Raw genomic sequence first — 13,009 nt, forward strand, 5'->3', positions numbered from 1 at the left:
TATGTCAATCTCAACCTCCCAATTCCTCTCACCTCCTCTTATCCCTTGGTATCTTTGGGCTCCAAAATCACTGCAGATGGTGATTGCAGCCATGAAATCAAAAGACACTTATTCCTTGGAAGGAAAGTTATGACCAACCTAGACAGCATATTCAAAAGCAGAGACATTACTTTGCCAACAAAGGTCTGTCAAGTCAAGGCTATGGTTTTTCCAGTAGTCATATATGGATGTGAGAGTTGGACTGTGAAGAAAGCTGAGCACTGAAGAATTGATGCTTTTGAACTGTGGTGTTGGAAAAGACTCTTGAGAGTCCCTTGGACTGCAAGGAGATCCAACCAGTCCATTCTGAAGGAGATCAACCCTGGGATTTCTTTGGAAGGAATGATGCTAAAGCTGAAACTCCAATACTTTGGCCACCTCATGTGAAGAGTTGACTCATTGGAAAAGACCCTGATGCTGGGAGGGATTGGGGGCAGGAGGAGAAGGGGACGACAGAGGATGAGATGGCTGGATGGCATCACGGACTCAATGGACATGGGTTTGTGTGAACTCCGGGAGTTGGTGATGGACAGGGAGGCCTGGCGTGCTGCAGTTCATTGGGTCACAAAGAGTAGGACATGACTGAACAACTGAACTGATCCATAAATTTGTTCTCTACATCTGCATCTCGATTTCTGCTTTTCATGAGACCCAGCAATCTCACTCCTGGGTATATACCCAGAGAAAACCATAATTCAAAAATATACATGCACCCCAATGTTCATTGCAGCACTATTTACAATAGCCAGGACATGGAAGAATGTCCAACAACAGAGAAATGGATAAAGAAAAAAAGGCTGGAATTCTTTCCATGTCTGAAGGTTTTGTGTGTGTGTGGACTGCAGAGGTCATTGATGGTTGGGCAAAGATCAGAACTAAGACTAGAGTATGCCCATAGGACTTATCAGAAAGACAATCAAAACCCAAGAACAAAGAGAAGATGCCACATGTGAAAATGGAGATAGAGGTTTGCTGATGGGAGAATATCATATAAAACCAGTAGCTCAAATAAATATTAAATAGTCTCAGGAAAAACAATATTTGTTGCATGAGACTATATGTTTTTATAAAATGTGGGAGTTTTCCCTTTGTTCATTTTTCTCTTCTACTGTACAATTTGTGCTTTGGATTAGAGGAGGATTATAGATATATAGATATATATACAAGCATCTTTGCTCACTGAAAAGAGCAAATAATGTATGCTTAATACAAGGAAGAAAATGACCATACCAAAATAAAACTCAAGTTTATTGGTATCTGAGATTATTGCTAGATGCATTATAAATAATTTGATCTGATTGACTTGAGTTGTATCAACTAAGTCAATCAGAGTAGTTAGAGGTGAAAAACACATGGAAGTAATATAGCTTAGGAAGCCAGGGTCTACTGTGTGTATGTGAGAGAGACTTGGTGCCTTGTGGAGTGTGAGAAGTCTTGAGATCAGGGGTGCTGAACTGATATATTCCAAGGTGACTTGTACAGAGGCCATAACTCAGTCAACAGAAGGATTTATTTAAACATACAGGACAGTCTTGCAACAATTTCAAAAAGTGCTAGAGCAACATAGTATGGATGAATGATTCCCAAGACTTACAATTTCAGCAGCATCAGGAGGCCACCTTGGTCCTCAACATCCTCTGACACCACCAGTCCTCACTCTACCTCTTGTCCATTACCCTCCCCACACTGGCTTCCTTTCTTTAAAATAGAACATCTTAAACAAGCACCAGCCAGGGCCTTTGCACTGGCTGTTCTCCCTTCGAAGCACACACTTGGTATACTCAAGGCTCCTGCTTTCTCTTCATTGAGGTCTCTGGGAACTCATGTACATCCGTGGTGGATTCATGTCAATGTATGGCAAAACCGATACAGTATTGTAAAGTAAAATAAAGTAAAAATAAAAATTAAAAAAAAGTCACCCTATCTGCATGCCTTGCCTGAACAACTATAAAAAGTAGCACCCCCTCTTTACTCTTTCCCCTTACACTTGCTTTCATTTTTTTCATAATCTCTGTCACCATCTGACATGCTGTACTTTTTTATTTCCTATATTCTTTCTCCATGACTGGACTTTAGGAGAATTGGTTTTTCAGGACTGTATACTCTGCCAAATCCAAGAACAAAATACTGAAATTAATTTTTAACCACAAAATATAAATGGTAGCATTTCAGTAATGTGAGAATGCAAGTTAAACATGTCATTTTGCCCTTTATTTGTAGTCATCTCCAAAACATGGCACAAAGGAACTTAACAAGACCTTCAGAATTTCTTCTCCTGGGATTCTCAGAGGAACCAGAACTACAACCCCTCATATTTGGGCTTTTTCTCTCCATGTACCTGATCACTGTGTTTGGAAACCTGCTCATCATCTTGGCCATCAGCTCAGACTCCCACCTCCACACCCCCATGTACTTCTTCCTCTCCAACCTGTCCTTTGTAGACATCTGCTTCACCTCCACCACCATCCCCAAAATGCTATGGAACATCTACATCCAAAGCCAAGTTATAACCTATGAAGACTGCATCATTGAGGTGTATTTTTTAATGCTGTTTGCAGGGTTAGATGACTTCCTCCTGACAGTAATGGCCTATGACCGCTTTGTAGCCATCTGCCACCCCCTGTACTACATGGTCATCATGAATCCAAAAGTCTGTAGAATTTTGGTTCTGGTTAGCTGGGTCATCAGTGTCCTGCATTCATTATTACAAACCTTAATGGTGTTGAGACTGTCCTTCTGTGGAGAGTTGGAAATCCCTCACTATTTCTGTGAACTCAATCAGATGGTCCAACTTGCCTGTTCTGACAGCTTTCCCAATGACTTGGTGATATACATCACAGCTGTGCTGCTAGCTGGTGGTCCCCTCACTGGAATATTTTACTCTTACACTAAGATAGCATCTTCCATCCACAGAATCTCATCTGCTCAGGGAAAGTATAAAGCATTTTCCACCTGTGTATCTCATCTCTCTGTTGTCTCCTTATTCTATTGTACAAGCCTAGGAGTGTATGTTAGCTCTGCTGCTATCCACAGCTCCCAGACAAGTGCAACAGCATCAATGATGTACACTGTGGTCACACCCATGCTGAATCCTTTCATTTATAGTCTAAGGAATGGAGACATAAAGAGGGCTCTGAAGGCATTTTTCAGAATGGCAGCTATAAAAAGGACACTTGTCCTGAGATAAAGAAAGGCACAGAATTGAAGGATTCAGAGATCCAGTGCTCTAACTTGCAAATCCTTGATCAGATTCTTTGATCTGGCTGTGAAAGTAGAACTTACTCCTTCTATTTATTTCCTGGAATTTTCATTTCTTTTATTTCAACATGTCCATACAGTTTATGTCACTCACTTTATTGAAGTGTGTGCTCACTCTGTCTTTCATACACAAGAGTTTTTCTGTTTTCTCTTTTTCCCACTTTCTCAGATTTATTCTCAACCTTGGATCTGAACAGTTGGGAAATTCCCATTATCTTGTGAAGAGATGTGTTTCTTAAGGACAATTTGTTCTCAAATAAAATACAAAGTGTCTTGCGTATGCTGTCACATGTGTGCATCCTCTACAAGTGGTTGTGCTTTCGTGTACTTTACAGTACAGTGTTGTATAGGGTACAGTAACTCTCTTTATTTCAATCCCAGGATGTCCAGAAGCAAGCATAAAAGAAGCACCAAGTAAAAATGATGGAAACAAAAATGAAAATAACTAAGAGATTGGAGTGAGGAATTGAAGGAATTGGAAGACCAGAGAAATGACTAAGACAAGAGGAAGAAGATGTAACTGAAGAACCAGAGAGAACCACGACACAGAAAATAGCAAGGGGATTTTCTTTATTTGAGAGGGCACTTGATGCAAAGAGTCAACTCATTGGAAAAGACTCTGATGCTAGGAAAGATAGAGGGCAGGAGGAGAAGGGGCGACAGGATGAGACGGTTGGATGACATCACCAACTCAATGGACGTGAGTCTGAGGAAACTCTGGGAGATGGTGATGGAGAGGAAAGCCTGTCCAAGAGGAAGGGAATATATCTATGCTACTGCTAAGTCACTTCAGTCGTGTCTGACTCTGTGCGACCCCATAGACGGTAGCCCACCAGGCTCCCCCTGGGATTCTCCAGGCAAGAACGCTGGAGTGGGTTGCCATTTCCTTCTCCAATGCACGAAAGTGAAAAGTGAAAGTGAATTCGCTACATGTATACATAGCAGAAACTGAGCTTTTCTTGTGGCTCAGATGGTAAAGAATCCACCTGCAATGCAGGAGACTTGGGTTCAATCCCTGAGTTGGGAAAACCCCCTGGAGAAAGGAAAGGCTACCCACTCCAGTATTCTGGCCTGGGGAATTCCATGGACCCTCCGGGGAGTCTCACAGAATCAGATGTGACTGAGTGACTGAACAACAAGAACAAATTAGTTTTTGAGGTGCAGGACCTGAATGTAGAATGGTACATGAAGGTTGCAGCAGCCATTCAGAATGCAATCCAGTGCTGCTGTGTCATCTCTGATGGGAGAAAAAGCTACACCAAGACATCAGCAGATTGTTTTTTCAAGTGCTCAGTTGCTCAGCCATGTCCAGCTCTTTGCAACCCCAAGGACTATAGTCACCAGGCTCCTCTGTCCATGGAATTCTCCAAGCAAGAATACTGGAGTGGGTTGCCATGCCCTTCTCCAGAGGCTTTTCCCAAGCCAGGGATCAAACCCAGGTCTCCTGCATCGCAGGTAGATTTTTTACCATCTGAGCCACTACAGAAGGCAGAGAATACTGGAGTGGGTAACCTACCCCTTCTTCTGGGGAACTTTCCGACCCAGGAATTGAACCAGGGTCTCCTGCATTGCAGGCGGGTTCTTTACCAACTGAGCTACCAGAATAGCCTGGGAACTACAAGGGAAGTTTTTTCAAGAGGGTAGATCAAATGAATCCAGCAAGGAATCAGAACCTGTGCCATCAGCATCAGGTATGAGTGAAATTTAAGCTTCTATCTCCTACTGCTAATGATCCTTCAGCTCTGCCCTCTCCCATCTTCTCTCCCTCCTCCAGTTAATAATTCTTATCTGTTCACTCAACGCCAACGCCTATATGCCAGCTGCTGTACTCTGCTACTGTACTTCTCAAGGCACTATACAGTAAGATTAAGACAGTTTCCTTTATGTTTTGTACTTGTTTTTCATGTGTTATTTGTGCAAAAGTAATATGAACCTATTATAATGATGGTGGTGGTTTAGTCATTCAGTTGTGTTTGACTCTTTGTGACTCCATCAGCTGTAGCCTACCAGGCTCTTCTGTCCATGGGACTTCCCAGGCAAGAATACTGGAATGGGTTGCCATTTCTCCAGGGAAACTGATTATAATATAGTACTATGTAACTGATTGGGTTCATTGGGTATGCTAATTGTGTTGGACTTCTGAACAAACTGGACTTATGAACACACTCTTGGAAAGGAACTCATTCATATCTAGGAAACTTACTGTATTATATTCCTGTTTCCCCTTGAAAATTTTCAGTGCTGCCCACTCATGAATCTTTCCATAGATCTAAATTAAACACTTCACTCTTTTCTAAAGTTAGCCATAATAAAAAAAGAATCAACGAATGTACATTTGAATATCATCCATTATAAATCCTCATTATGATCAGAAATCTCTTCAATGATTATGATCAAAGGGCAACTGAAAAGAGAGGTTGAATTCCTGCCTAGCCTGTAATTCAGACTCACCAATTTTTCTCCCCAAGAATTTATTTTATTCCAATCTCCCCTGGTTTCCTGAAAAGTAACCTCAATGAAATCACATTTTAATACAGTTTTTAGAAGTAAACTTGAAAAACAGAATGATCATGAATGCTGTCTTAAATACTGGTGCAAATGCCAGAAATAAGAAACAGCAGATGTTTGCAATTCAGATTTGTTTACTTTGATTGTTGTATCGATAAGCTCTCCAGTAAGTTGTCTCCTCGTGGTGAATGGCTTTCTGTGCTTTGCAAAAGCTTTCAAGTCTAATTAGGTCACATTTGTTTATTTTTTGCTTTTATTTCCTTTGCTTTAGGAGACAGATCCAAAAAAAAATAGTACTGTGACTTAGGTCAAAGACTGTTCTACCTATGCTTTCTTCTATGATTTTTATGGTTTCCAGTCTTACCTTTAAGTCTTTAATCCATTTGTGTTATTTTTGTATATGGTGTGAGAAATATTTTAATCTAATTCTTAACATGTAGCTGTCCAATTTTCCCAGAACCACTTGATGAAAGACTCTTTTTCTTAATATCCTTACCTACTTTGTCATAGGTTAATTGACCATAAGTGTATGGTTTATTTCTCAGCTCTCTATTCTGTTCCATTAATTGTATGTGACTGTATCATGCCATTTTGATGACTGTAGCTTTGCAGTATAGTCTGAAGTTTAGGAGAATGATAAACCCAATTTCATTGTCATGGAGATTTTTTTTGGTTGGTTGGTTGGTTGGTTGGCTTTGTTTTGTGATTGCTTTAACTATTCAGATTCTTCTGTGGTTCCATATAAATTTTAGCCATGTATGTGTTTTAGTCCCTCAGTTGTGTCCAGCTCTTTGCGACCCCATGGACTGTAACCCACCAAGGCTTCTCTATCCATGGGGTTCTCCAGGCAAGAATACTGGAGTGGGTTGCCATTTCCTTCTCCAGAGGATCTTCCTGACCAGGGAATCAAACCTGGGTCTCCTGCATTGCAGGCCAATTCTTTACCATCTGAGTCACCAGGGAAGCCTTGAATTTTAGGAATATTTATTATATTTCTGTGAAAATGTCATAAGTATTTTGAAGTATTAGGAGTGGATACTAGAAGTAGAGAGAGTGGGCATCCTTGTCTTGTTCCTGAATTTAGAGGAAAGACTCTTAGCTTTTCACTGTAGAATATGAGGTTGGCTGTGTTTAGGTCATAAATGCCATTTTGTTGAGATATGTTCCCTCTATACCCACTTCAGATATGCAGATGACACCACTCTTATGGCAGAAAGTGAAGAAGAACTAAAGAGCCTCTTGATGAAAGTGAAAGAGGAGAGTGAAAAAGTTGACTTAAAGCTCAACATTCAGAAAACGAAGATCATGGCATCTGGTCCCATCACTTCATGGGAAATAGATGGGAAACAGTGGCTGACTTTATTTTTCTGGGCTCAAAAATCACTACAGATGGTGATTGCAGCCATGAAATTAAAAGACGCTTACTCCTTGGAAGGAAAGTTATGACCAACCTAGATAGCATATTGAAAAGCAGAGACAATACTTTGTCAACAAAGGTCCATCTAGTCAAGGCTATGATATTTCCAGTGGTCATGTATGGATATGAGAGTTAGACTATAAGGAAAGCTGAGTGCCGAAGAACTGATGCTTTTGAACTGTGGTGTTGGAGAAGACTCTTGAGAGTCCCTTGAACTGCAAGGACATCCAACCAGCCCATCCTAAAGGAGATCAGTCTTGGGTGTTCATTGGTAGGACTGATGCTGAAGCTGAAACTCCAATGCTTTGGCCATCTGATGCATAGAGCTGACTCATTTGAAAAGACCCTGATGCTGGGAAAGATTGAGGACAGGAGGAGAAGGGGAAGATAGAGGATGAAATTGTTGGATGGCATCACCGAGTCAATGGACATGGGTTTGGGTGAACTCCAGTAGTTGGTGTTGGACAGGGAGGCCTGGCATGCTGCAATTCATGGGGTCGCAAAGAGTCGGACACGACTGAACTGATACCCACTTTGATGAGGATTGTTACCATGGATAGATGTTGAATTTTATCACGGTTTTTTTTTTATACATCTACTTTTTAAGAATATTTACTGTGTTATAATTGATTTACAGACTTCCCTGGTGGTTCAGACAGTAAAGCGTCTGTCTACAATGCGGGAGACCCGGGTTTGACCTTGGGCTGGGAAGATCGCCTGGAGAAGGAAATGGCAATCCAGTACTATTGCCTGGAAAATCCATGGGGTTGCAAAGTGTCAGAAATGAGATTAGCAACTAAACAACAATAATACCTTTTAATTTGTTTACCTTTCAATATGTCTTGATTATATACATATATATATCTTCTTTGAATATATCAACTCAAAATTTTTCAGAAGTATATTATTTGATGTGATTCATGGGTCTTTGCATTAAAAAAATAGAATTGATTATGCATACGAAATGAATTCATATATACTTCTCATTCAAAAGTTCAGGTGAAGACAATTCAGTGTGCAGAAAATGTAAACCTATATACTCTGTATCCTAGACACAGAGTATGGGCAGGAAAAGTAGAGATATAGGGAAATAGCTGGTGGGGGATGTACAGTGATGTAGGATGTTTTTCTAAGGAGAAGCATATTTGACTATGATGAATAAGATCCAGACCTAGAATGCTGGCAAACATTTCCCTGTAACAGCCCTTGATGAGGCATACATTTCAGTGTCTCCTCCCTCTTAATATTTAAATAAAAAATTTTTATTACATCAAAATTGTATGCCAAAGAGCTTAACCTGCAATTATTTCATTACCTATAAAATTAAATATATGCGTAGAATTGTTTGGTTCAGTTTTGTTCTGTTCAATTCAGTCACTCAGTCACGTCTGACTCTGTGACCCCATGGACTGCAGCACACCAGGCTTCCCTGTCTTTCACCAGCTCCCAGAGCTTGCTCAAACTCACATCCATCTAGTCGGTGATGCCATCCAACAATCTTATCTTCTATAATCCCCTTTTCCTCCTGCCTTCAGTCTTTTCTAGCATAAGAGTCTTTTCCAATGAGTCAGTTCTTTGCATCAAGTGGCCAAAGTATTGGAGCTTCAGCATCAGCATCAGTCCTTCCAATGAATATTAAGGACTGATTTCCTTTAGGATTGGCTGGTTTGATCCAGTAGAATCATTAGCCCATTTTAAACCTGAGTGTTCCTCCTTTTAAACCTGAGTGTTCAAGTTCTTTGCTTTCATATAGGAAATTCAGCAAGTTTTTGTTCCTGGTTTGTTTTATATATATATATATGCTTTCAAACTAGAAATTGGGTTTTTATGATCAAAATTACTGTTCACCCTTAGATATGTCATGTATGTATACAATTATTTGTGTAGAACTTCTGAGAATTTAATTTTGTGTGGTAAAAGCTGCATCAGTCATCTTATGCTCTCTCCAATTTTTTTAACTGATGGAATTGAGCCATCACTTAAATATTCTTCACTTGCAAATCCTTGCCTTAAGCAAAAATGAAAAGGGATGTTCTTCTTCATATGTGGTACAGATAAATCACACTTTTGCATTTAGCATATTTTGAACTACTTTCCACATCTCTTACTCCTTATAGTTCTTTCGTTCTAGACCTCCTCTAAAAGTTGCATCATGTTCAGCCTTCATTTGAAAACCTCTCTTTTTTAAATTTGAATAAATATCACCCTTATCTTCCATATGCATATTGGAATCCATATGTTTCTAAGTAAGAGGAAATTCTAACTTAGTGCTTCCAACTCATAACAACTTGCTGTCGTATTATCTATTTCAATGTCTTGTTATAAAAAAATTGAATTGAATTGGTGATATTAAGTTATAATTATCATAACCTTTTCCTTAGAATTTGGTTTTGGATTTTCCATTAATTGTATCTCATATGGCTTTATTAATATTGAATTTCACAAAGTGTGAAATTCATGTAAAAATCATGGATGAAGAACCTCTTGTGACTGGAAGTTTCAGCAGCAGAAGGGAAAACACCTTGTTCCTCAACATTCTCTGATGCCTTCTCTCCTCACTCTCCCTCCTGCTCATGTCCCTCACCAGACTGGCTTCCTTTTCTGGACTGGAACTTCTTAAACAAGCACCTTCTTCAGGACCTTCAAATTAGCTGCTCCCTTCTGAAGATGCACTGCCCCAGGTATGCTCATGGCCCTAGTTCTGTCATCCTTGAGGTCTCTGTTCTAATAGCACCTTGTTCATAGTTCAGTTCAGTTCAGTTGCTCAGTCGTGTCCGACTCTTTGCGACCCCATGAATCGCAGCACGCCAGGCATCCCTGTCCATCACCAACTCCTGGAGTTCACTCAGACTCACATCCAGCGAGTCCATGATGCCATCCAGCCATCTCATCCTCAGTCGTCCCCTTCTCCTCCTGCCCCCAATCCCTCCCAGCATCAGTCTTTTCCAATGAGTCAACTCTTCGCATGAGGTGGCCAAAGTACTGGAGCTTCACCTTTAGCATCATTCCTTCCAAAGAAATCCGAGGGTTGATCTCCTTTAAAATGGAGTGGTTGGATCTCCAATGTTCATCGCAGCACTGTTTATAATAGCCAGGACATGGAAACAACCTAGATGTCCATCAGCAGATGAATGGATAAGAAAGCTGTGGTACATATATACAATGGAGTATTACTCAGCCATTAAAAAGAATACATTTGAATCAGTTCTAATGAGGTGGATGAAACTGGAGCCGATTATACAGAGTGAAGTAAGCCAAAAAGAAAAACACCAATACAGTATACTAACACATATATATGGAATTTAGAAAGATGGTAACGATAATCCTGTATGCAAGACAGCAAAAGAGACACATGTATAGAACGGACTTTTGGACTCTGTAGGAGAGGGAGAGGGTGGGATGATTTGGGAGAATGGCATTGAAACATGTATAATATCATGTAAGATACGAATCGCCAGTCTAGGTTCGATGCATGATACAGGGTGCTTGGGGCTGGTGCACTGGGATGACCCAGAAAGATGGTATGGGGAGGGGAATGGGAGGGGGGTTCAGGATTGAGAACTCATGTACACCCGTGGCAGATTCATGTTGATGTATGGCAAAACCAATACAGTATTGTAAAGTGAAATAAAGTAAAATTTTAAAAATATAGAACTCCATGTTAAAAAAAGGAAAAATAAAATTAAATTAAATTAAAAAATAAATAAATAAAAGAGCAAACTTATGGTTATACATAAACCGTGGATGTAATAAATTCTCTTCACCTTAAAAAAATAAAATATAAATAAATAAAATGAAAGATATAGTAAAAAAAAAAAAAAAAGAAAGAAAGAAAGAAAAGATGTCTCTTGTCTCTGTCAAAGGTGACTATGCTCCAGACCTGACCCTGGAATGCACACTAGAAATCTTTAATCATGATAAATTTATTAAAGTATAACTACATGCCATATTCTGTACTCATTTAATGTGTACAAATTGAAGAAATTTATATGTCATTTGCTAATTAAGACTATATACTATGTGCTTCTATATACACAGTTGAAGAAGGTATATAAAAAATTTTATATAATTAAGTTTTCACTGCTGTGTTATGTACTTACTAAAAATTTAATACCCCTGGCCTTTTTCTCCTTAATTATGGAGATAATATGGAATAACAAACATAACTTCTGAGCAATGTTGAGAGAAAAAATGAAATCTGCAAAAGTATTTGTGCAGTCCAAAGAACACAGCCAAGGCCAAGGAATATGTATGTCTGTACATTGCTTGTTTACATTTTTCTTTCAAATAAACACACTCATACACATATATGTAAATAAAAACAGCTTCATTTATAATTCTACCTATTATGTTAAAGAAACCTCTACAGAAATTTGGAGGGTAAGTAAATGAAAATATTGAATGTTTGAATTACAATGAAATTCAAGGATTGTAGAACTTAATACAAAAAGACATCAGTTCAGTTCAGTCGCTCAGTCGTGTCCAACTCTTTGTGACCCCATGAATCGCAGCACGCCAGGCCTCCCTGTTCATCACCATCTCCTGGAGTTCACTCAGACTCATGTCCATCGAGTCCGTGATGCCATCCAGTCATCTCATCCTCGGTCGTCCCCTTCTCCTCCTGCCCCCAATCCCTCCCAGCATTAGAGTCTTTTCCAATGAGTCAACTCTTCACATGAGGTGGCCAAAGTACTGGAGTTTCAGCTTCAGCATCATTCCTTCCAAAGAAATCCCAGGGTTGATCTCCTTCAGAATGGACTGGTTGGATCTCCTTGCAGTCCAAGGGATTCTCAAGAGTCTTCTCCAACACCACAGTTCAAAAGCATCCATTTCTTGGAGCTCAGCCTTCACAGTCCAACTCTCACATCCATACATGACCACAGGAAAAACCATAGCCTTGACTAGATGGACCTTAGTTGGCAAAGTAATGTCTCTGCTTTTTAATATGCTCTCTAGGTTGGTCATAACTTTCCTTCCAAGGAGTAAGCGTCTTTTAATTTCATGGCTGCAGTCACCATCTGCAAGTCATTTTGGAGCCCCAAAAAATAAAGTCTGACACTGTTTCCACTGTTTCCCCATCTATTTCCCATGAAGTAATGGGACCAGATGCCATGATCTTCATTTTCTGAATGTTGAGCTTTAAGCCAAATTTTTCACTCTCCTCTTTCACTTTCATCAAGAGGCTTTTTAGCTTCTCTTCACTTTCTGCCATAAGGGTGGTATCATCTGCATACAAAAAGACATAAAAATCATGAATGTGTCATATTACTTTGAATAGAAATTAATACTTCTATCTTAATGCCTCAAAGTCAGAACCACACCTATATTCTATATTTATGGAATGGGGAATTCATTGCATTAGATAATGGGGAAAACATCTCCAAACTGACTAATTATTTTCTTCTACTAATGTGAAGTTTCAACAATAAACAAAGCTAGTGGAGGTGATAGAATTCCAATAAAGCTATTTCAAATCCTAAATGATGATGCTGTGAAAGTGCTGCACTCAATATGACAGCAAATTTGGAAAACTCAGCAGTGGTCATGGGACTGGAAAAGGTCAGTTTTCATTTCAATCCCAAAGAGAGGCAATACCAAAGAATGCTCAAACTACCACATAATTGCACTCATCTCACACACTAGTAGAGTAATGCTCAAAATTCTCCAAGCCAGGCTTCAACAATACGTGAACTGTGAATTGACAGATGTTCAAGCTGAATTTAGAAAAGACAAAATAACGGAGATAAAAATCGCCAAAATCTGCTGGATCATTGAAAAAACAAGAGA

At 39.5% G+C, this 13,009-nt stretch overlaps 1 protein-coding gene across 1 annotated transcript; it reads left to right on the forward strand.

The window, feature by feature from the left end:
• The first annotated feature begins 2,371 nt into the window (after positions 1-2,371).
• On the forward strand, positions 2,372-3,226 carry LOC120864640 (olfactory receptor 7A10-like). Its single transcript, XM_040241664.1, has 2 exons — positions 2,372-2,723; positions 3,009-3,226. Exons 1-2 carry the CDS (start codon positions 2,372-2,374, stop codon positions 3,224-3,226), a joined length of 570 nt encoding a protein of 189 aa, XP_040097598.1.
• The last annotated feature ends 9,783 nt before the right edge of the window (positions 3,227-13,009 follow it).

This window comes from Oryx dammah, unplaced genomic scaffold (assembly GCF_014754425.2).
Source record: "Oryx dammah isolate SB20612 unplaced genomic scaffold, SCBI_Odam_1.1 HiC_scaffold_5, whole genome shotgun sequence".
Lineage (NCBI taxonomy): Eukaryota > Metazoa > Chordata > Mammalia > Artiodactyla > Bovidae > Oryx > Oryx dammah.

Excerpts from the sequence above, each read along its gene's own strand:
- LOC120864640 (XM_040241664.1), top strand. The coding sequence starts at position 2,372 with ATGTACCTGATCACTGTGTTTGGAAACCTGCTCATCATCTTGGCCATC. Across the intron at positions 2,724-3,008 it reads GGTTCTGGTTAGCTGGGTCA|CTGTTGTCTCCTTATTCTAT; the intron begins TCAGTGTCCTGC and ends TATCTCATCTCT.